At 40.2% G+C, this 25,856-nt stretch overlaps 2 protein-coding genes across 2 annotated transcripts in view; one reads left to right on the top strand and one right to left on the bottom strand.

Annotated features, from left to right (window-relative positions):
• MELK (maternal embryonic leucine zipper kinase) overlaps positions 1–25,856 on the bottom strand; it is a 62,986-nt gene that overhangs the window by 16,069 nt on the left and 21,061 nt on the right. The window contains exons 8-11 of the mRNA XM_059657351.1: positions 23,579–23,677; positions 14,865–14,933; positions 13,307–13,405; positions 5,642–5,728 (exon numbers count right to left, since the gene is read on the bottom strand). Coding sequence (XP_059513334.1) covers positions 5,642–5,728; positions 13,307–13,405; positions 14,865–14,933; positions 23,579–23,677 — 354 coding nt within the window. The remainder of the gene's footprint in view (positions 1–5,641; positions 5,729–13,306; positions 13,406–14,864; positions 14,934–23,578; positions 23,678–25,856) is intronic.
• Positions 20,071–20,787, top strand: LOC132212149 (dynein light chain Tctex-type 1). Its single transcript, XM_059657350.1, has one exon. It carries the CDS (start codon positions 20,097–20,099, stop codon positions 20,436–20,438), a length of 342 nt encoding a protein of 113 aa, XP_059513333.1. The 5' UTR covers positions 20,071–20,096; the 3' UTR covers positions 20,439–20,787.

Raw genomic sequence — 25,856 nt, 5'->3', positions numbered from 1 at the left:
CTTTCTTTTTCCTTTCTTTCTCTCCTCTTTCTTTCTTTCTTTCTCTCTCTCCTTCCTTCCTTCCTTCCTTCCTTCCTTCCTTCCTTCCTTCCTTCCTTTCTTTCTCTCTCTCTCTCTCTCTCCTTCCTTCCTTCCTTCCTTCCTTCCTTCCTTCCTTCCTTCCTTCCTTCCTTCCTTTCTCTTTTATTCATCTTAGAGAGAAGGAGGAAGGAAGGAAAGAAGGGAGGGAGGAACATCAATGTAAGAGAGAAATATCCATTGGTTGCCTTCTGCACGCACCCAGACAGGGATCGAAGCCACAACCCAGGGATGTGTCCTGGCAGGGAATCAAACCTGCCACCTTCTGGTGTACGGAATGATGCTCCAACCAACTAGACACACTAGCAAGGGCCTAAGTATTCCTCTTTCTCGGTTTACTTTCTTGTTCTGGTGGAAACATCTCCAATAACTTCCTGAGGGTAGATGAATGGTAGGTAAATTTTTTGAGAGCTTGCTTGTCTGACAAATGACTGCATTCTATCCACACATTTGATTCTAGTTTAGCAAAGTATAGAATTCTAGGTTGACAATAATTTTCAGTTTTGAAGACATAGATCCATGACCTTCTCACTTCTAGTATAGCTATGGAAAAATCTAAAGTCTTTCTGATTCCCAAGACTTTGTGTATGATCCTTTTTGGTTTTTGTCCCTGACACTTTTTGAATCTTCCTTTCCCCAGTTTTCTGAAATTTCCCTCCAGAAGACCCGTGTGTAAATCTCTTTTCATCATTTTGCTAAGCCCTGGTTAAGCCCCTTTGTCCTTAGAAACTCTTTTCTGGAATATTTCTTCAGTGGTTTCTTCTCTTCTTTCCTCTGTTTTATCTTTCTGTAACTTATATTATTTGTATGTAGGACCTTTTTTACCCCTCTCTTCTATTTGTGCATCTCTTTGTCTTTAGGTTCTACTTTCAGAAGGTTTCACATTAACTCATTTTCCAAACATTCCTACTGAGCTTTTCTCATTTTTTTTTTTTTTGGTCATATTTTAAATTTCCAACAGCTATTTCTTGAAATGTTCTTTTTAGTCATCTTATTCCTATTTCAAAAAAGAAATAGCTTCTCTTATCTCTAAGAATGTTAGTTATCATTTCTTAGCCATTTTTTCCCACTTCCTGTTATCTTTTTTTCCCCCCCTGAGTATCTTTACTTTTTCTTCCTTCTGGCCAACCCCACGTCATTTATTTTGACCTGTGGCTTTCATGTTAGAGGCTTTCCTCAAATATCTGGTGATCTTTGGCTGTCTGTCTCTATTTAAAAGTGAAGAATTATAATAACACAGCTAATTAAAGGCTCTATGTGTAGTCTGGGGCTGCTTAACACCTTGGGGACTTTTCTCTAAGGCAGTGATTTCAACTGCTGTACCACAAGAATTTTTAAATCATGCAATACCTGCCTATTTAGTCAGGGGCACTGACCTCATTTCCCTTAGATTATCAAATAAAAAATGACAACAGCCAACGTTACAATAGCCATCAGGTGTGAATGAATCAAAATTACACCTATGTTTTTGTCAGACTGCAAAAAATGTATTTTCGGTGTGCTGCAGAATTTTAGTAATTAGTTTATGGGTGCTGTGAGATGAAAAAGGTTGAAAATCACAGCTCTAAGGTAAACACACAAGAAAACTGAACTCCGAACCATGGCTACAGCAAGTAGGTTTTTCCTCCTGGCTTTCCCCTACAGAGGAACCTTCCAATGTTCCCCCACCCCCACTGCAAACAGGACAAAATCCTAGCTCCTGCATTCTGAGTGGAACAGTGAAGGGGGTTAGAGGCAGTGACTCACCATTCAATATGAGGACTGTGTGTGTCCATGCATCCTTTCCAAACAGCTCATGGCCCCCACCTGAGCTATGCCTGGTACAAGAGTGCCTCTGGTTCAATGTCCCCAATCTTCTGCTGGGGTGGGGAAGAGGTGGCTGTCATGCGGCAACGGTAGAAAAAGGGACTCGGGCCGAAACCGGTTTGGCTCAGTGGATGGAGCGTCAGCCTGCGGACTGAGGGGTCCCAGGTTCGATTCCGGTCAAGGGCATGTACCTGGGTTGCGGGCATATCCCCAGTAGGAGATGTGCAGGAGGCAGCTGATCCATGTTTCGCGCTCATCAATGTTTCTAACTTTCTATCTCTCTCCCTTCCTCTCTGTAAAAAATCAATAAAATATATTTTTTTAAAAAAAAGAAAAAAAAAGAAAAAGGGGACTCGGGTTCTAAATGCTTCCAATACAGACTTTCAACCGACCCTCCTGGTTTCCAGCCGCTCACTTCCCTGATTTCAGAGGCTCCCAGCACCCTGACCCCCAAGCCTTTCTGGGGCTCCAGCGCTCCAATCAGGTGAGTGCCCTTTCCCGCGGCAGGCACTTAGGCTCTCGCTTTCTCCAAAACGCTATGCCCTTTTCTCCATTTGTTATTTTTGTGAGGTTTTAGAAAATGTTGGTTGCAAACATATTTGTTCAATCCACTGTACTTAACTGAAAATTTCTCAATAATGTACCCATAAGACTATGAGACTCTCTGCCCGCAAGAGTGTACCATTTTAATAACACTGAGTAATATTTAAATGCTATGTATCTCCTCGAAGTACATGATCCAAAGAGGTCTACTACTAGTTGTTTTTATTAGTAAATTTTATCAGTTAATATTTCAGATGGCCACAATCATAGTATATGCTTTGAAATTTATACAATGGATCTATCCATCTAGTGGAAGAAGTATACACTACTGTGATAAATTATCACAGAACATTTCCTTTAACCCAGACAGGGCAGGGGGAAAGGTTTCATGGAGAAAGTACTTGGGAACCAAGTGAAAACTATGTAGTTAGAATCACTCCATTTTCCAAAAACTACATTGAAGATTTTTTTCCCACCTCCCACATCTATGGTCTCATCTATGACAGCCACCTTTTTGAAAAAGATGCCATAAACCAATTAGAGGACATGGCTAAGAAACAAGTTGCCACTTGCTTATCAACAATGGCATAAGCCAGGCATTGCCAACAACACCTGGACGGTGCTAGCATTTTAAATGGCGTTTTCTAAGCATGCCTAGGAGTTTTACAACCATCCTCTAAGCCCTCTTTTCCTCCAAGGCATAGAAAGCATCCTTTTTATAACTTTTTTGCCATAGCCTCTGCATATTACTCATTATGATAAGGTGCACAGGGGAGTTCTGTGTTGAATACCAGATAAATCAACACATTAGTTACGCTTTCAGGTGATGTCAATCCTCAGGTCTAACACAACCAATGTCTCCCTTATCTTTTAGACAGCTCCCTCTTTTGAAAGTTAAATGTCTGAAGGTAAAGCAATAGCTTTACCTGTTAGAAAGAAAGTACCATTTCTAGAAAACTAAAAACATTTTAAAATCCCATCACTGTTCAGACAGACCAAATATTAAAGAACTGCACGGGCACCTGGGCTGAGGAAAGACAGCTATTGGTACAGGGGGTTTGAAAAATTGAGGAGTAGTCCACTATTCTTCCCCTGACCTTGCTCCCAAGGCCTTCCATCTTTAAACTGCCCCCACCAGAATACATGGGTATTTGCATTGCAGGAGTGGGGTAAAGGGATGCCTTGGTCTGAATTGGTTCTCCTATGCACATGTGGCCCTCAGTGAAGTTCCCCAACCAGATGACTGGAAGCTTCCACAATCAGAACCACTCATAGCTGGAAGAATTGGGGGAAAGTAAGGAAAGCAATGAAGTAAAAGCTCTAGCACTGCTGCTGGGAATCTCAATGAGACAGCTCAAAATCATAAAACATATGAAACTCTGACTTCTACATATATGAAAAAAGCAATTTAAGAGTGCTTATGGCCCTCACTGGTTTGGCTCAGTGGATAAAGCATCGACTGAAGGGTCCCGGGTTCGATTTCTGGTCAAGGGCATGTACCTTGGTTGCAGGCTTGATCCCTGGCCCTGGTCAGGGTGCGTGTGGGAGGCAACCAATCGATGTAGTCTTCCTCACATCAATGTTTCTCTCTCTCTCCCTGCCAATCTCTAAAAGTCAGTGGAAAAATATCCTCAGGTGAGGAATAATATTATCTATTCTGTTTTCTGTGTCAGATGTAAAGAAGACAATTCCTAGTTCCATTTCACTTCTAAGTTTCAAAATTGTATTTAGAGACCACATAAAGGATACTATTTTAAAGACCTTTTTTCAATGATTCTTGAAATTCTGAGTATGTTACTTTTAAGATCCAAATTTTAAAATTTTATAAATCTCATATGAAATTTTTTCTGGATAAAATGACATGTTGTATGGGATTTTCTTTGAAATACCCAGCTGAAAGTGCAGATGAGGGAGGGTGTTGGGATATAGATGAAATTAGCAAAATTTTAACAGCTGTTGAAACTGGATGATGAGTACATGGAAGATCACTATTATTATACTATTCTCTCCACTTTTATAGGTGTTTGAGATTTTCTATAATAAACCTTTAAAAAGAAATTTTATGTATTTGAAAAACAGACTTCTATTAAAGATCATCCCAAAGAAAAAATCATGCAGTTTTTTAAGTTGCTTATATGAAAACTTCACATTTTATTGTAAAAGACTAAGGACCTTGCAGCAGTTCCCAATTCTTGCCATTCCTTTTCATTCCACGAAAAAGTAAATTATCATTCTGTTTTCCAGACATACTCCAGAGCCTTTGCTTATTATGTCATTCAAAAGAATTCCTTTTTTTCTATCACCTCCTCACTTTAAAGAACTGTGCCTTAGCAAAGTTTTGTTTAGTTTAAAAAAAAAAAAATTCTTAAGGCCTTTACCTTGCAAGTTAGAAAACAGAAAAAAGAAAAAAAAACCATACAAAGCATAGGTGATGAAAAGACATAGAATGAACAAGAGAAAATTAGGGCGCAAGCCCAGCCCAGCATTTATATTATACTCAGAGACAGCTCTGAGTGGCTCTACCTCTAGGAAATACGTAATCTGGAATTAAGTATCTGAAAGAGCTAAAATGATCCAACACCAGAAATCATGATAATAATTTCACAGTATTTGGTTAATAAGCTTAGGGGTGATGTGATGCTACAGGGTTGCTTTTAGCTAAGAAGGAAACTGTTTTGTGTTTACCTTAATTTTTACAGCGGAATCATAATTCCATGTTAGAGACTTCAAAGTAGTCAGAATCAGAATTCTGTCAATGCCCTGGACTAGTTTGTTCGGTTTCTTAATTTTTCCCCACTATAATTCTCTTTAACCAGTGTCATTTTTTAAAAGGCTGTCCAGCAGACATTAAGAAAGAGCTGAGTAGAAATCATACATGAATATAAAATAAGTGCAATAGCCCTGGCCAGGTGGCTCAGTTGGTTGGAACATTGTCCTTTCCACCAAAAGGATGCAGTGGTCAGGGCACATATCTAGGTTGCAGGTTCCATCCCCAGTCAGGGCACAGATGGGAGGCACCTGATCAATGTTTCTCTCTCACATGGATGTCTCTCTCCCCTCCTTCCTCTCTCTGAAAATATTAACAATAAGTGCAACAGCTACACCCATGATAAAATCATAGGTCTGACAATGCTACCCTATTTTTAATATACTGATAACATCAAGAGCAATGAAATAAATGGTATTACTCTCAAATTCATGCTGCATTTCTTACCAATGAAATTAAATCCTCCATTGTTTGCCTGTTGTTTTTATGATGTACAGAAAGTTCCGTTATACAATCTTCATCAAGGTGAATAAGCTAAAAAAAATATATAAACTTTATTAATAAAAAATTATAAAATACAGGGCAAAAGTAGGTTTACAGTTATGAGTACATAAAACAGAGCTTATTCTTTTTTTTTTTTTTTTTAGGTTGTTATTTTTTTTTTTTAATTAAATCTTTATTGTTCAGATTATTACATTTGTTCCTTTTTTTTTCCCCCCATAACTCCCCTCCTCCCAGTTCCCGCCCCACCCTCCGCCCTCACTCCCCACCCACTGTCCTCATCCATAGGTGCACGATTTTTGTCCAGTCTCTTCCCACATCTCCCACACCCCTTTCCCCCCCAAGAATAGTCAGTCCATTCCCTTTCTATGTCCCTGATTCTATTATAATCAACAGTTCATTCTGTTCATCAGATTATTTATTCACTTGATTCTTAGATTCACTTGTTGATAGATGCATATTTGTTGTTCATAATTTGTATCTTTACCTTTTTCTTCCTCTTCCTCTTCTTAAAGGATACCTTTCAGCATTTCATATAATCCTGGTTTGGTGGTGATGAACTCCTTTAGCTTTTCCTTATCTGTGAAGCTCTTTATCTGACCTTCAATTCTGAATGATAGCTTTGCTGGATAAAGTAATCTTGGTTGTAGTTTCTTGGTATTCATCACTTTGAATATTTCTTGCCACTCCCTTCTGGCCTGCAAAGTTTCTGTTGAGAAATCAGCTGACAGTCGTATGGGTATTCCCTTGTAGATAACTGGGTTTCTTTCTCGTGCTGCTTTTAAGATTCTCTCTTTGTCTTTTGCTCTTGGCATTTTAATTATGATGTGTCTTGGTGTGGTCCTCTTTGGATTCCTTTTGTTTGGGGTTCTCCGCGCTTCTTGGACCTGTAAGTCCATTTCTTTCACCAGGTGGGGGAAGTTTTCTGTCATTATTTCTTCAAATAGGTTTTCAATATCTTGGTCTCTCTCATCTTCTGGCACCCCTATAATTCTGATGTTGGTACGCTTGAAGCTGTCCCAGAGGCTCCTTACACTATCCTCGCATTTTTGGATTCTTTTTTCATTTTGCTTTTCCCGTTGGATGTTTTTTGCTTCCTCGCAATTCAAATCATTGACTTGATTCTTGCGCTCCTCTGGTCTGCTGTCGGGCGTCTGTTTAATATTCGTTATTTCAGACCGTGTGTGCTTAATTTATAGTTGGTTCCCCAATATAAGATCGAGGGTCTTATTAGTTTTCGTGTAGATCTCATTAAGTCTATCGGCAGCTTCTAAACAGTTCTTGAGAGACCTTAAAAGTGTGGTTCTGAACTCTATTTCTTCCATTGACAATTTTGTCCTGTTTCTTTGTCTCCGCATTTTGTTATGCTTCTTTGGTGCACCCCCTAGTGGTCTTTGTTCGCAGTCTTATAGATAAATCTTGATTGTTGTAGCTAATTCCAGGGAGGGTTTGACCTCCAGGCCAAGTGGCTATGAGAATCAGCTGTGTCAGCAGTGAGAGAACTTCTGTCCTCTAGGGAGGTGCTAATCTAGCCTTTGCCTGAGGCTATCCGGTAAATGCCTCTGTGCAGGGCTTGGGCAGGGCGGGTCGCACAGGATCAACAGGGTGGGCTGGAGAGAGCAGTTATGGCGGCTCTCAGTCCTGTCCCCAGGGGCTCTGCCTCTCTGAGTCCCAGCACCCGCTGCAAGGCTCGGAGAGAAAGCTGCACTCGCTCTGACCGAAGCCAGACAGTCCGCTTCTCCCGTTTGAGCCTGGGTCCCTAAAGACTCGCCTGTATCTGGAGCTCAGAGTCTGCGACTCCCTCCCGATTGAAAACAACAACCGCGCCCTCCGCCGCCAGCCCGCTCCGCGCACTCCGCACCTCAGAATTTGACTTCAGCACGGCGCCTCCTCTGAGTGTCCGTATGCGTTTCTCTTTCCTCCTAGTTGTAGGACTTCCACTCAGCCAGCGTTCCTGTGGTTCTGGGTGATGTCCGTTCCATGTTTTAGTTTCACTTTTGAAATAGTTGTTCAAAGCAGCAAACTCCGGCGTTAACCTATGCCGCCATCTTGGTTCTCTCAGAGCTTATTCTTGTATTATTATTTATTAATTATTGTGTTATTTTCTATACAAACAACTATAAACCTACATTTGCCCCATCCTGCATTTGTTTTGAAATTTTAAAATTACCATAATTACCTTACAAAACCAAACACCAATATATAAAAGCAACACAAGTTTGTAAAACTCTTGGGTAAGAATAAACATTCTCCATAATTTTTAAAGATATAAGCAGATGACAATAACTCAAGAACATGAGCTTTCCCCCAGCCTTCATAGCCCCAATATCATCGGATCAATTGCTAAAATTCTGTTATGCAACCAAGGGACTATATACTCCATCTCTACCACTGGAGCTACACTGGCAGTTTCATCAAAGAACAGTCACCTGGGGATCCAAATCAGTGACTGTACATAAGACTGAAGAAAGAATGGCTCAGAATTGTAGCATATTGTTCCTCCAGATATGTTTGGGGTTAGCACAATCCAAGAAGCCCTTATGATGTTACCATGGATGTTGCACAGTGATCATTATGCTGAAGGTACTGGCAAAACACAATATTAACAATAAGTGAGACATCCTCAATACAAACTTTACTTTGCTTAAGGATAGATATCATCCAAGTATTCTGATCCTTGCATGATGGGACCTCCCTCCTGCACCCTAAGGTATGTCTCCCTGTGATCCCTATCCACTGTGAGTCAATACAACCTGACATAACAGGCTTTGGAATTAGATAGACCTTGGTTTTAATTGTAACACCATTAAATAACTGTGTGACCTTGAGCATGCTTCTATGTCTCTCTGAGTCTCAGTTTCATCATCTGTAAAAGAGATGGCATATGAAACGTGTGGAGTGCCTAGTCCAATATCTGAAGAGAATAGGTCCTGAGGTTGAACTAGTTGACCTATGTGATTCATTACATTCTGGAGCTCTTTTGTCTGGGTTTAAATCTTGGGTCTATGCTTACTAGTTCTTTGATCTTGACCTATGTTGCTTCATCTGCCAAATGGGAATAATAAGTTGCTACTTCAGAGGGATGGTATGAGGGTTAAATGAGTTACAAGAGTTAAAAACATAGAGCCCATAGACTAGCACTTGACTCTTAAAGGTATAATCCTAAGGGTTCTACCTATACTATACTGTAGTATAATATACAGAGAGTTCTTGCTATATTAGCACACTATTCTATATAGTAAATATTCAATTAATATTAGTAATTAATATACTAAGATGTGAGAAAAATTATATACTCTTTTGGAATACCCAAAGCTATGCATTTTACATTATACTGCACCTCAATTTAAAATAATTTTTGTTATGGAAATCAGAGACTCTGTTCTATTGCAAACCATAGCGCATCCTATCCTATTAGAATCGTGGCCAGGAAGACAGGCAAGTCCTCCCACACATGGAGAAATGATGACCCCCAATGGCTGAACATAGGCATTTGTACCGCCTACTCTCCACTTCACAAGGGCCCGTCCCTGCTGCTCTGCTCGGACACCTGCACACTCTGCCGTTCTTAGCCTCTCAATGTTGACAGCTGTTAGAACTAAGTTGCAAAGCTAATTGTACTTGCTCAGTAGATACTAATAATGTGTCATGGAGGACTGAAGGGAAGATGGAGAAAAGAAACATTAGGAGTTGACAGTCATAGGAGAATCAGGAGGGAGTTCAGCCCAGGCTGCGTGACCAAAACAGTGTGCAGAGTAATGTGAAGGGGCTTAAAAAAGCACTGTCTATTTTTCCAAGACCAGCTGGCCATAGGGAAGAGTATTTATATTTATTGGTGTGATTATTCTGGAAAGCAAATATCTCACAGCTCTACCAAGTCTACACTGTGGCATGTCTGAGACGCACCCCTAAGCTATTCTGTTGACACATGCACATATCCCACTTCATTGCATAAGTGTTAGTGGGTTTTCAGAAAACATCCCCAATTACCTGAAAGGCTATTAAAATTCTTCTCCTTTAAAGTATTAAAGTACTTTTCTAACTACATATCTGTGAGGCTACATTTTCTTCATATGCTTCAATCAAAACAGACTGAATGCAAAAGCAGATGAGTATCCAAGTGTCTTCTATTAAAGCCAGATTTAGAAAAAAATTACAAAAATGTAAAGCAATGCCACTCTTTTCACTACATTTATTTATTAAATAGTTATTTTTCATTTCTCAATTTCCTTATTTATCAATAGGGGATAAGAATTCTCCAATCTTGAAGGGTACACCTTCCACAGTGGCTCTGGGCTTTGACATGTGGCTTGCTTTGGAGAAAGGGACATTAGTAAGCATGATACAAGCAGAGGCTTGAACAATGAGAAGTAGAGCTTGTCCACTTTCTTGCTTCTTTTGGAATCCAGCCACCATATCAAGAAGCCTGGGCTAGCCGACTGAACATAATACGCTGGTCTTCTGAGTGACTCATAGACCATACAGCCACAGCTGAGTCACCAGATGACTGCAGTCACATGAGCAACCCCAGGTTAAGACCCACACAAGAACTGCCTGGCTGAGTCAGCCCAAATTGCTAATCCACGGAACTGTACATTATTATTGCTTTAAGTCACTAAATTTTGGGGTGGTTTTTAAACAGAAATAGTTGACTAATATATAAAGTGTATATATATATATATATATATATATCCTTTAGTAATGTTCACATTTTATCAAGTTGCCATTTGTAAAAAAAAGAAATTTTACAAATTAATGTAGGAATAATTATTTAAATGACTGCTTAAACTTGCATAACACTTTTTGTACTAACACACTGTATTCTTTGTAGTGCATTCACAGTTAAAAAACAAAACAATAACCCAGTTTCATTTAGAATATCATTGACAAAGCAGTAAAAGTTGTTAATTTTATTTAGACTTGGAAATCTGGCAGACATTTTCTCAAAAATAAAGTGAACTTGTCACTTCAAAGAAAACAACTGACAAATATTTGTTGCCATTAATTTGGGTTTTTAAGCAAAACTTTTTGGGAAATTTACATCTGCCACCATGAGCTTGACAACTTTCCAATTATTAAAGACTTTTCTGATGAGATCAATAACAACTTTAAGAAATGTGTGCTTTTTAATATTGTATAATGAAAAGTGTTAACATTTGGAAGATCTGCATAACTAAGTAAACGGATATTTTCCAAATGACCAATGCATAATGTTACATGGGGAAAAGATCCAATGGGCAAACCAGGATATTTAATTTAAGAGTACAAAAAGATCACTGATGTGGCATCAGATTCCACATGCAACTAACCTTTAAGAAACTACCACTTGTCAAGTTTTAATGAAATACCAAAGACTATCCCCAATTGTCTGAAAAAGCTATTAAAATACTTCTTCATTTTCCTTCTACATTTCTACGTGAGGCTACATTTTTTTCACATGCTTCAATCAAATCTGAATAAGAGAAAGGCAAATACCATATGATCTCACTTATAAGTGGAATCTAATGAACAAAATATACTGTTCAACAAAATAGAAACAGAGGCATGGATACAGCTGTCAGAGGGAAAGGGGATGGGTCGGACTGGATGAAAAGAATGTTAAGAGATTAGCCAAAGAACATCTATACTAATAAAAGGGTAATATGCTAATTAGACCGGATGTCTTCTGGAGTCCTTCCGGACAAAGCAGCAGTGGCTGCAAGGGCCAGAGAAGGCCCGGCAGCCAGCCACAGTGGCTGTGAGGGCCGGACAGGGCCAGCAGCCACGGCGTGCCAGAAATCCCACCTCTGCACGTGAGCTGCACAGGAAACACCTTTTCTGACCACTCATTGGCTAAGCTTTTGGTACTTGCAGTGTTCTTGGTAACTTGGGTAATAAAAATCCAAGGTGATCTAGAGTTTTACCACCTCACTCCTGGAGAAAAAAACAGAGGTCTGCTGCTGGAGGGGCTAAGAAATGTCATATCCTGCCCTCGCCAGTTTTGCTCAGTGGATAGAGCCTCAGCCTACAGACCACAGGGTCCCGGTTGGATTCAGATCAAGGGCACGTACCTAGGTTGCAGGCTCCTCCCCGGCCCGGGCCCAGGTCAGGGCTCATGTAGGAGGCAACCAATCAATGTGTCCCTCTCACATTGAAGTTTCTCTCTGTCTTTCCCTCTCTCTTCCACACTCTCTAAAAATCAATGGAAACATATCCTCAGGTGAGGGTAAAAAAGAAAGAAAGAAATGTCATATCCTGTAAAGAGACATCTTGAAAATGTCTAAAGAAAGTTGTCATTTATTCGTGGTGAAGGGACTGGAATCCCTGTTGATGAAGACACTGCAGTGGCTGCGAGGGCCGAGGGGTGGCAGCCGTGGCGGCCGGCAGTGGCAGTAGCAGCAGGGTGATGGGGGCGGCGCCTTACCCTGATCATTCCGGTCGCCTACCTCAGAGGGAGGCCACACTGTGGCTTAGGCCCATTCCCCACAAGGAACGGGCCTAAGCTGTCAGTAGGACATCCCCTGAGGGCTCCCGGACTATGAGAGGGGGCAGGCCTGGCTGAGGGACCCCCCCCCCCCCCCGACCAAGTGCACGAATTTTCATGTACCTGGCCTCTAGTATATGTATCATAGATACAGACAACAATGTGGTGATGGCCAGAGGGAAGGGGGTGGGGGGCTCAGGGCGGAGGGAGGCAAAGGTGGGAAGAAATAAAGACACCTGCAAGAGCATCAACCATAAAAATAAAGTTAAAAAAAACAAACAACTAGGAGCCTGCAACCTAGGTACGTGCCCTTGATCTGAATCCAACCGGGACCCTGCGGTCTGTAGGCCGAGGCTCTATCCACTGAGCAAAACCGGCGAGGGCAGGATATGACATTTCTTAGCCCCTCCAGCTGCAGACCTCTGTTTTTTTCTCCAGGAGTGAGGTGGAAAAACCCTAGATCACCTTCTTGGATTTTTATTACCCAAGTTACCAAGAACATCGCAAGTACCACAAACTTAGCCAATGAGCGGTCAGAAATGCACATCAGATCCCAGTGTCTTCTATTAAGCTAGACTTTAAAGAAATTTTCAAAAATGTACAATGCTATTCTTCTTACTAAATTTATTTTTGTTATTTTTCATAAAAATATGTATTTGTGATAAAATGTAATAGGTTTACTATTTTTAAATAAATCAGTAAATAAATATTAAGAGCATAAAGGACTACTAGGATATGCTCATAAGTACTCTGGAAAGTAGACAGAACTGGTTTAACCTACTTTTTTACAGACAAATAAATAGCTTTGATAATGTTAAATAACTTTCACGTGATTCCCAGAGCACTGGTCACAAGCCTGACTACACGAGAAATACCTGGGAGCTTTAACAATATCCATAGATTGTTCTGAGATGGGGCAAAGGCATCGTTTTAAAGGTTCCAGTGATTCTCATGCAGTCTGGGTTAATAACCACTCTCCTAGAGGGAAACAGGCTAATGTACATAATTAGGTTGCAAGTCTCCCAAACGCCAATCTGACAAATAAATCTATTAAGGACACTTTCTTTTATATTTAGACTACATCATTGCAGATTCTGAATTTACACAATTTTTTTTTTTTAATTTCTACTGGATTTCATTTTACTTACAGGATTCTTGCTTTGCCACTCAACAGGATAGTTGTAATCTTGCATGATCCAGGGATGGTTCAATAGATTTTTCACAGAAATCCGTTTCTTTGGGTCCACCTAGTGGCCATGGAGAAGTAGCTAGAGATTAGCATTCCAAACGAAGGACATAGAACAACTCTTTTCCTCCTGAGAACTCAAAATTCATCACAACAGATGTAAACTTTATCATCACAAAAATGCTGTCAAAGACCTTAAAATGGCCTTGGAATAAATTCTTTTAGAAAGGCAATAGAAGCAAGAAAACTATAGCAACCAACATAGGCTTAGGAGATAAATGTTTAACAAACACGAACTTCATTGGTATGGACATTATTCATGAAGTTCAGCCAATCTATTGTATGATGTAATAGTCTTTTGCTGGAAAACCTATTCACAGGAAGTATTCACCAATTTAATATTCAAGCAGCCACAATGCAGGGCATTCATACTGAATATGCAATCTCTACCTCCCGAGGAGCTTACAATCACATAGAACAAGTTGAAAAGCACACCTTTCTTTTCCATTTGTAATTTTCAAATACGAGGAGAGGAAAATTAATCAACAAAGATTAAGTTTTTTGGCGTTTAAAAGAAAGGACGAGGTGTTTTCAATCTCGTTATAGAGATTTGGTGGTCTGGCCCTACTTAATCAAGGTGAGTGAGCCTGAGGTAAATTTTGAATAAAAAGTGGAGAAGGCACTTAATAGATGGCAAAGCTGGGAGATATTCTGAATACATAATAATAATAAAAAAAACTGCACTAATGAGGTATTCATATTTTCCAAGTGTTTCCTATTAATCTCATGTTATCATCATAACAATACACAGCACAGAGGCCAGGCCCAGAATCGCCCTTTTATAGATCAGAACTAGAGTAGGTGGCATGCATATTATTGGGAGGGTGGATACTTAGACCTCAGCATTCCTGACTTTCACTCAGAGGCCATTTTTCTAAATCAGTGGTTCTCAAAGTGTGTCCCAGCAGCCTCAGTGTCAGCTGGGAGCTTGTAAGAAGTACAAATTCTTAGTCTTGCCCCAGATCTATTGAATCAGACACCCTCAGGGTGGTGCCCAGCGATAGGTGTTTTAACAAGCCCATCTGACAGTTGCGACACATGCTAACATTTGAGAACCACTACACTAAGTAGATCATGGGGTCCACCCAACTGTACATCAGCTCACCCCACCTTATATTAAGTATCTACTACATATCTAATGTACAAGAGTGGGGGACAAGGAAACAGAAGAGAGTGGAGCAAGAGTTGGTTACAGAAAACAGACAATGCTCAAGAAAAAGGAGGAAAAACCACATCAGCAAAGACATGCAACAGAGGTCTAAAAAATGCATTTGCAACAGAATTAAGAAAGCATCTAGTAGAGAATGTTTGTACGGTAGACATAATAAATGCAATTTTTAAGCTAACAGTTAAATTTGCTGTCCTCCAAGTATAGTAGTAGCACCACAGACATATTACAGTTGAGTCAAACCATTCCAATAGATTTCTATTATTTAAAAATACTAAGTAACAAAGTTTACCTGTAGCATTTGTTGAAGAAGCAGAATGCTACTGGGAGAGAGCCACTTAGGAACCTCATATTTCCCTTTCTGCAAAAAAAAGAAAACATTTAAGAAAGTTAGGTTCAATCAGCCTTGACACAAATTTCTAAGGTAAACAAGCTTGAAGACTTCACCCAACTATAAAATTTTATAAACATTATTAACATAAGAAATCCACTCCTTGCCCTAGCTGGCTTGGCTCAGTGGATAGAGCATCGGCCTGAGGACTGAAAGGTCCCAGGTTCGATTCGCGGTCAAGGGCACATGACTGGGTTGTGGGCTCGATCCCCCGTGTGGGGCATGCAGGAGGCAGCCGATCACTGATCCTCTCTCATCATTGATGTTTCTATCTCTCTCTCCCTCTCCCTCTTTGAAATCAATAAAAATATATATATTTTCAAATATATATATTTTATTAATTTTTTTACAGAGAGGAAGGAAGAGGGATAGAGAGTTAGAAACATTGATGAGAAAGAAACATCCATCAGCTGCCTTCTGCACACCCCCTACTGGGGATGTGCCCGCAACCAAGGTACATGCCCTTGACCGGAATTGAACCTGGGACCCTTCAGTCCGCAAGCCGACGCTCTATCCACTGAGCCAAACCGGTTACGGAATAAAAATATATTTTAAAAAAAGAAATCCATTTCTTGCCTTAAAGAAAAAAAAATCCAGCAAATTAAATACTATTATCACCTCTAAATAATCCACACACCAGAGAAGGACTAGAGTACAGAGACCGTAAAAGTGGAAAACATAAAGGTTATAGGGCTTTGGAATCTGTAATATGCACTGTACTCAATTTTGTGTTGCTGAAGCAAATTTTAGTTTACAATCTAGGAACAATTATCAGTTGACAAAATGAGATAATTTTTAGAAAAGGCATATTTGGTGGCAGGACATAGGCTGTGGTTAAAAACAGGTCACATATCATCCACAAGGCAGAATTTATAGTCACTGAGGGAAACCAATGAAAGCCAACTTCTAAAGCAAGTACCTCTTTTGGGAATGGAAGAGACTCAGAAGACAAATGTTTATAATCTAGTATACTCAGAACCTATAATCACCAAGTCATCAACTGAAAATAAGACCAGGGGCTTGAGAAACACTAACACGTAACAGAATATTTCTAAACAACCTGCCACACACCCCAATTCAGAGGAAATGATATAATCATTTCTCTTAGCAGAGAACAAATTATTTAATGCTGCCAGGATAACAGGTTAATTATTTGAGCAAAATTAAGATTGAACTGTAATTCACAGTCTATACCAAAATTAATTCCACCCAGATTAAAGAGGACCATAAGAGTATATAAAGAGTATGCAAATACAGGACAATAAGAGTATATAAAGAAAGCATGGGTGATTATTTTTAGAGTTTTTCTAGACATGACAGCAAAACCAAAAACTGACAAAATAAAAAACTGGCATTTCTATACAGCGAAACACCACTAACAAGGTTAATTAACAGCAAATTGGGGGTGGGGGAGACCATTTCTACCTAAATGACAAAAGATTAATATATTTCATCAGATTAAAAAACTCTCACAAATCATTAAGATTTCACCACCATCAAACCTGTTTTTCCCACATACCCCTACTCCCCCATCTCAGCAAATGGCAACTACATTACCAGGTGCTCAGGCCAAACACTTGGCATCATCTTTAGCTCCTCTTTCTCTCACACTTCACATCCAACTCATCAGCAAAATCTACTGCTTCTATGTTCAAAGTATATCCAGAATCACCTGTCACTGCCTCCACATCACTAAATTCTCACCTGGCATGCTGCAAGGGGCTCCTAACTGGTCTTCCAGATTTCACCACTGTCCCTCACAGTCTAGTCTCCACTACCACCACCAATGTTCTTTTAAAACATCTGACCTGGGCATACCCTTCTAGTTGCTAGATGGGATGCTGCCCAATCCATGAATTACTTAATAAAGCCAAATAGATCTTGAAAAATACATACAGAGTCTGGTCATGTCACTTCATTACTCCAAACTCTCTACTATCTCCCCATCTTGCTCAGAATGAAATCCAAATTCCTTACTCTGGCTCTAAGGCCCTGCCTGGTTTGTATTTCCCCATCCAGCCCACTCCCCCACTCCTTGTTGCCTCTCAAATTCACCTCCTAACTGTCCCCCTCACTCATAAACAGTCCTGCCTTCGGGCCTTTGCACTATGTTCCCTCCGCCTATAATACTTTCCCCAATATCTACAGTGACTGTGCCTTAATCTTCTTCAAATCTCCACTTAAATTCATTATTATCAGTGAGGGCTCCTCTGGCCACCTTTATAAACAGCATCCCTTCCCTCCTCTACCCCATCATTATCTACCTCCTTTTCATGCCTACTTTTCTTTATAGTCCCATCCCCACTTGTCAAATGACATATTTACTTCTTTTCCACCTCACTACATTAGAATATAAGCTCTTTAATCACAGGGATTTTATCTGTGCTGTCCATAGACTGTCTGGCCCTAGCATATAAAAGGTGCTCAATAATAAATGAAGGAATGGGATAAAAAGGTATGCATTTCAAAAGAAAATGGGCAAAGAATAGTCACAGGTAATGCCCAAAACAAGAACTTGTAAATGGCCAATAAACGTGAAATGGTAAACTAATCTAGTAATGAAAATAATTAATTTAAACAAAAATATGATACCATCTGTTCTCTATCAAACTGACAAACTTTAAAAAAAATCACTCAGTAAGAGTTCAGGGACAAGAGTGGCTATATATACAACTAGAGGATATAAACTTTTATGAAGAGTAATTTGGAAATACATATGTATAAAACACATTCAAAATTGCATGTCCTTGATCCAGCAATTTCACTCCTGGCAATTTATCCTCAACAAATAATGTGGTATGCAAAAACTTATGGATAGGAACATTCAGCGCAGAATTGTTTACGGTACCTTTGGGAACTAAGGAATATAGTCTGATACGGCAAACTTCACAGGGCCCCCCAAATAAATGAAAGACAAAATTAACTGAATAAAGACTCAGTAGAGTACCTTCCACAAGTCATAAGGCCGGTGACCCATCCCCATGACCTGACATGCTCAGCTCAGACCCTGCACTGAAATACTGGCAGAAATAAAGTCCAGAGCTGAGTTCTGCTGCCAGCTTAATCCAACAACTTATTTGTACACAGTACTTTAAAACACACAGGGCATTTGTACAAATGTTTTTATCCTGTGCAGTAGGCAGGGATTATTAACCACATTGCACAGATGAGGAAACTACATCTCAGTCAAGGATAGCAAATGCTTGTTCAGTATTATAATGCAATGGTTCTCAACTGGGGATGTGCTTTTATCCTCCAGGGAACATCAGGCAGTGTCTGGAGACATTTTTGATTGTCATGACTTGGGGCTACTATGGGCAGAGTGGGTGGAAGCCAGGGATGCTGCTAAACACCCTACAATATGCAGGACAGCTCCCACAACAAAGAATTATCTAGTCCAAAATGTCAATAGTGCCCTGGCCAGATGGCTCAGTTGGCTGGAGTGTCGTCCTGTACACCAAAAGGTTTTATGGGTTGGATCCCTGGTCGGGAAGCATATAGGAGGCAACCAATCAATGTTTCTCTCTCACATCGATGTTTCTCTCTCTTCCTCCCTCCCTCCCTTATCCTCTCCCTTACTCTCTCTGTAAAAACCAATAAAAACATGTCCTGGGTGAGGACTGAAAATAAAATAAAGTGTCAATAGTGTCAAAGCTGAGAAAGATTGTTATAGAGGAAAAAGGGGTATATATAAATAGGACTAGAAGAGAGATACAGTACTTTTTCTACTGTACTGTGCTAGAAGGTCTAAGGAAGCCTAAGGGTAGCCAGGAAGAAAGGCTCCTCATTTAAATACTGAAAGCATATATCTAAGGATCAGACAGAAAAGATCTTGACAGGAACAACTGTGCTAGGGAAGAGTAACTCTAGAAAAGGCCCTGTGACAGCCTTGGCTGTGCCCCTCCACCCTGGCTTAAGCTCAGTCTTTGGAGAATTTTTGTTTATTTACGGGATGATTACCTTGAAAAAGAGAGCAAGAAACAGGTAATGCAGAGATAATCCAAGTGGGAGAGGAAAAAGATCTGTGGGCTAATAAAATAATCCTGGGAATTCTAATGGGCTTGAAATTGTTCATTTTTCACATGGTGCTAAGAAAGTAGGCAATTGCTCCAACACATACATAATCACAGCACTGTAGTCAGCTCTGTAATTATAAAATATAATCTCATTAAGAGATAATTTGCTCATTTTCTATAAAATTATAAATTTTACTTGTTAGAAAGCTATTTTACTTTCAAGCTATTCAACTTTCATTTACTAAATTATTTATACTCCCCTAATATTTGTGTACCCAGAACTAGAGTACAGTCATGCTTGTCTTTGAATGTAGTGATGGCAAATGAATATAGGTGACATTACTAAGATTAATAATCTATCAGTAATCATGCTGGAAATTGCAGTTGAGCATTTTGGTTAAAATAGTCAACAAATGCAAACAGTAAACAAAGTCTGCCTCTTAAACAAGAGCTACATACAGTATGTCAAATATTGCTGGGTATTTAAATCAAACCAAGAACTGAGGGAAGTGTTATTCCCCAGTGAGGAATTTTAGAACATTCTAGGCAAAAATACATACTGCATGCAAGTGATACGACACCTTAATTAGATTCAACCAGCAGACTATTACACTGCGACTCGGAACAATAGTTCTGAGCCAAGATTACAATAAATTTCAAAATCTATAATGTGTGAAATTAAATTCCACAATAATACATAAAAGTCCTAATTTGAATCAATTTTCAACTTGCAAACACATGAAAAACTAAAAAATGAAATTCAGAGGAGAAACAAAGAATATACAGTATTAGTAAATAATATTAATTAGGAAGGCTAAATCTCCACTGAACAAGAATTAGACATTTTGTACCATATTCAATCCACTGCAGAAGTACTTGATTTACCAAAAATATCAATATCTACTATTAGGATGTAACACTTTTATATTATCTTAAGGTAATTCTCCTCCACCCAGAGGATTAATACAGGATCCAGTAGTACACTCAAATAAAAAATAAAAGTAGAGGATACTGAAGTTTGCATGTTAGTACATTCACCTTGTATCGGTGAAACAATAAATTTATAATTAAGAGCATAAATTCCAGTCAGGGCGGCGGAGGCGACGCGCCGGGGAAGATGGAAGACTACCAGACTGCGGAAGAGACCACTTTTGTTGTTGACGAAGTGAGCAACATTGTGAAAGAGGCTATAGAAAGTGCCATCGGTGGCAACGCCTATCAGCACAGCAAAGTCAATCAGTGGACCACAAATGTCGTAGAACAAACTCTAAGCCAACTCACCAAGCTGGGAAAACCATTCAAATACATTGTGACCTGTATAATTATGCAGAAGAACGGAGCAGGACTACACACGGCGAGTTCTTGCTTCTGGGACAGCTCTACTGACGGGAGCTGCACCGTGCGATGGGAGAATAAGACCATGTACTGCATCGTCAGCGCCTTCGGACTGTCCATCTGACTGACCACCTCATCCCCCCAGGCTCTTTCTCCTCTGTCTCAACATTTCTCTCCGATCTTCTAACCACCAGCCATGAATTCAGTGAACAGCTTTCCCGCTCTTTGTTTTCGGTGGCACTCTCAACATGCAGAGAAAACCCAAATGACCGCACTGTCCTGTGATCAGCACACCCTCAATCACGGATCGTTCTTGGGCAGTCGGAACCTGGACTGCCACGTGTCCGCGCTCTGAATATCTCTGTTCAAAGGTGCTAAACACTCAACCTGATAGTGTGAACCTTTCTCTACTCTCTGAAATCATTCAAACACACTAATTTTTCCATACTTTGTACTTTTGTTAGAATAAATTATTCCAATTTAAAAAAAAAAAAGAAAAAAAAAAAGAGCATTAATTCCATGGCTGCCATATGAATGTGAACAAACTTGCAGTAACAGCAAATGAAGGCAAATGAACAGCACAGAAGTTTAGGTCTGGATAGGTTAAAAAAAGCCAGCAAAGTTTGGATTTCAGTCAGTAAATGAGGAAAACCATGGATATAATGTAGTTCAATTTCAGTAAGGAAGGAGTGGTATAAGGAGATAAAATATGATTCCATATATATACTAATCTGAAAAAAAATACATACAATCTGGTATACACTGTCACTAGGTAAATAACCTCATGCCAATAAATGTGAAAAATTAGACAAAAGGGACACATTATGTCCAATTCTAAATTCCTGATCATCCCTGCTCTACCAGGAGTCTTTCCCATCCCAGATGATAGCAGCTCCAACTTCCTAGTTGCTCAGGTTACTCCCCTCATCCCATCCATCAGCAAATCACATCAGTTATATTTGCAAGTATAACAAGAAAGCAGATATTATAACTACTGGACTGATGACTACCAGGCTTAAAATTAAAAACATGTTTTGAATTAGTGCCACTATGTTAGCTATCTGCACCAAAAGAAATGCTTTCCTCTACTGATGTAATTGTTCCCCTTACCTTTCTCATAAATACCCCTTTCCTTTGCCTCATAATCAGAACACTATTTGGGTTTCTGCCTGAATCAGTGCTTCCCAAATAACTTCTTTTTTTTTTTTTAATCTCAAATAAATGCTTGTTACCTTTCACTTTGGCCTTTTATTTTTAGGTTAACACTAGTGATTATGATCATGACGGTTACATGAATATTAGAAATTTTTTACTGTAATTCCCAGGGTGGGATATAGGGAAAACTACATAGTCAAATAAATTTTAAAATTGAAGATTGAACTTAGTGTCCTTAGACTTCTATCACATACGCAATGGGCTTCCTGGGACTCTCAACTTGTGCACCTTCCCAGAAATGACAGTTGATTTAGGTGGTGTCCTACCTAAAGGGTGTTACAAACCCAATAGTCCAGCCACATACCAGTAAACCTCTCACCGTTTCTCTTAATGCTTCTCCCATCTAATGTCTCTATGTCTACTCCACCAGGCATGCTCTGTCCCACATCCGTTTCGGAAACACTTTTACCCTTCTTTTAAAGCCCTGCTCAAACCTCACTTCCTTTCAAATCCCATGCCGACTCCTGTATTACCTTCATTTATCCCTGTTATAATATGGCATCCCTGACCTCTTGCCCTTTTGAGATAGATAGCCTTGGCTCTGTCTCCAACAAGAAAGCAAGTCCTGGTGAACAATGATCAAGTTTCATAGATCTTTGTTCACAACTTTTCAGCATCTCACACAAAGAAGACCTTCAGGAAACATTTGTTCAACAGAACTGAATTCAAGACACACTCAGAGACACTGCTCTGCTGGTCTGACCCTGGTTTGCTACAGACTCAGTACGGTGCCCTTTCTCCACCTTTGCCTATCTTCTTTTGCTAGCTTGCCTTAAATATTAACTCTTTGCCCAGCTGGCATGGTTCAGTGGTTTAGCGTCGACCTATGAACCAGGATGTCACAGTTCAATTCCCAGTCAGGGCACATGCGCAGGTTAAGGGCTCAATCCCCAGTAGGGGCATGCAGGAGGCAACCAATGAATGATTCTCTCTCATCATTGATGTTTCTATCCCTCCAGGGATAGAACTGGGAATGGAACCATGACCTCCTGGTTCATAGGTTGATGCTCAACCACTGAGCCATGCTGGCCGGGCATTAAAAAACATTTTAAATATTAACTCTTTAAAAAGAATTTTACCATTTTCCTTGCTATATCTGATTTGGGGGTGATTTTTTAAAATATATTTTTATTGATTTCAGACAGGAAGGGAGAGGAAGAGAGAGATAGACACATCAGAGATGACAGAGAATCACTGATCAGCTGCCTCCTGCACGCCCCTACTGGGGATTGAGCCCACAACCTGGGCACGTGCCCTTGACTGGAATCAAACTTGAGACCCTTCAGTCCGCAGGTCGATGCTCTATCCACTGAGCGAAACCAGTTAGGGAAATTTTTTAATTGAATGGTATAATTCACACAACATAAAATCCACCCTTTTAAGTATACAAGTCAGTGGTTTTTAGTACATTCACAAAGTTGTGCAACCATCATAACTAATTCCAGACAGAACATTATCATCACCCCAAAGAGAAATCCCATACTCATCAGCATTCACTCCCCACTGCCACTCCACCTTTCCCCCAACCCCATAACCACAAATCTACTTTCTATCTCTAGCACGTATGATTTAACAAACCTTGGTTTTATTATCCCTTATAACCAAATATTTTGCCTTCAAAAAGAAAGTTTTTCTTATTTTATAGGAAAATTTTATTTTAACACAGCAACTGACTAAAGTATCATTTCAGGATACAAAACAAAAACTCTTACCAGGAAAATCATCTTACATGTTTACTTTCCCTTAATTTTTTGTTTTGTTAAGCTTTTTATTGAAGAACTATAATAAATATATAGAAAAGTACATATTAGGGTATACTTTGAAAAATTTTCAAAAACTGAATACACAAGTATAACCAGCACCCAGATCAAGGCAGAACCGAAGCCCCATGCCCCTCGTCCAGGCACTTTCACCTCCAAAGAGTGACCATTACCTTGACTTCTAACAGCATACATTACTTTTGCCTGTTTTTGTACTTTCACAAGTAGAAGTATTTAATATGCAGTATAGAAAACTTTTACAATGAAATTTATACCTTGGAGTACTCACCATAATCTTCTTGTACAAAACCATAACATTATCATCATCAAATGGTAGAAAGCCACACATAAGTACATATAAGAGTATGCCCATGCTCCAAACATCTGCCTGAGAGGGAGAAAATAATAAATAATTCCAAAAAGAAAATTTAGAACATGTTTGAGAATGGCAGTACACATAATAGAATTACAGAATCTTCACAGATCATCCAATTAAACCTGCTTATTCTACAGACAGGGGACCTAAAGCCCAGAAAGGAATACTTATCCAAAGTCACCTAGGCCACCTGACATCCAATTCAGTGCACTCTCCTTTAATACTGGACTCTAATGCTTTATAGAAAACTAGAGGCCCGGTGCATGAAATTTGTGCATGGGTGGGGAGGGGTCCCTCAGCCCAGCCTGCACCCTCTCACAATCCGGGACCACTGGCTCCTAACCGCTTGCTTGTCTGCCTGCCTGCCTGCCTGATTACCCCTAACCGCCTTTGCCTTGGCCCCCGCCACCACGGCTTTGTCCAGAAGGTTGTTCGGCTGTCCAATAATTAGCATATTATGCTTTTATTATTATAGATAATTTCCAATTGACTGGGCTGGATTAGGCACAATAAGGAAAAGGAGGAGGAATCTGCAGGTCTCTGATTCTGAAAGATAATTCTACAATGCTACTGAAGGTTTATTACATATGAGGGTTATGTAAACACACATGAGGATGTCAAAACAAGTCTTAAAATTTACTACTGATAATCTGCAAACGTGATAAGCTGCTCTGCAAAGTCCTCTCTATATACAGAAACCTTAATAAAGTTCAACGATTGATTTTTCAAATATAGAGGGCAGAAATGAGCCTGCCAGCACAAACAGCTCTACAAATCTCAAAATCCCAGAAAGGAGCTTAACCTTTATATAAGATATCCAGGTGTCCCATGAGTCCTAAGCACTAACTACTTATACAAGCGGAATTTGGTCTTTGTCAATAATGACAGCACTGTTGGCTAAGTCACAGCTCCCACCCTCCTTTGAGCCTTAGGAAAATTTTAAGAGGTAAAAAGAGCAAAAAAAGGATAGAAAATCAAACTAAAATGGACAAGAAAAGCCCAGCTGGGTAGCTCAGTTTACTAGAGTGTCGTCTCGTACACTAAAAGGTTTCAGGTTCAATTCCCAATCAGGGCACATACCTAGGTTGCAGATTTGATTCCTGGTCGGGGTGTGTACAGGAGGCAACCAATCACTTTTTCTTCCTCATGTCAATGTTTCTCTCTCTTTCCCTCCCTTCATCTCTCTCTAAAATCAATAAACATATTCTCAGGTGAGGATTAAATAAATGGTTAAGGAGAGAGAACCAAGATGGCAACATAGGTAAACACCTGTACTCGCTGCCTCCCACAACCACATCAAAATTACAACTGAAATACAGAACAACTACCACCCAGAACCACGGGAAAGCTGGCTGAGTGGACGTATTACAAGAGAAGTAAAGAAGAAAGCACATTGAGACTGGTAGGAGGTGCGGAGGCACAGAACGGGCTGGTCCGGCACCCAGATGTGCCGCTTTTTTAATGGGGAGGGAGATTGCCTCTGCGGAGGCAGCCCAGAGGAGTAAGGGGTCCCAGCCCCACACCAGACCCCAGCCCAGGGTTCCAGAGCTGGGGAAAGAAGTCCCTACAGGCAGTAAGAACTTCAGGCTGTAAAAACCAGTGCAGAATGGGGCTGAGTGGCACACAGGCTGCTGGAAACCCAGCTGCTCCTCTTAAAAGGCCTACACTGAGAACTGAATTTACAAGCTCCCACTTCCTCTGAGCTCCAGTGCTGAACGAGGCTCTGGGGACCCAGACACATATGGGGAGAAACTGGACTGTCTGGCATCAGGGCAGGAACTCAGGGAAGGCTTTCTTCCAGGCGGAGGTGCTCCCAGTGGTCATTGTTCATTGTTCCCATGCTGGGACCTTTTAGAAGTGCAGGACTTACTGGCAGCCATTTCTGTTTGCTCCGCCCTGGTGATTCCCAGAGACCCTGCCCCACCCAATTTACAACCTTACCCAAGCTGTGTGCAGCTGTTTTTGCATATGAATGGTCTGTCCGTTCTCAGGCTGAAAATCTGTCAAACAAGCTGCAGCTGGGTCAGGGAGCCCCAAACCTATCAAGACCCAGCATCAGCACCAGCCTGCCTTGCTTCACAGCTGGGCCTCATCTGGGCACTTCTAAACCCAATACAAAGAGGAGGAATATTTAGATATTTCTGTAGCTCCTGTTGGATGGCCCCAGGCAGTGGGTGACTTTGCACCTTCC

The sequence above is a fragment of the Myotis daubentonii genome, chromosome 11 (genome assembly GCF_963259705.1).
Source record: "Myotis daubentonii chromosome 11, mMyoDau2.1, whole genome shotgun sequence".
Lineage (NCBI taxonomy): Eukaryota > Metazoa > Chordata > Mammalia > Chiroptera > Vespertilionidae > Myotis > Myotis daubentonii.
This window is presented reverse-complemented; position numbering and strand designations above follow the sequence as displayed.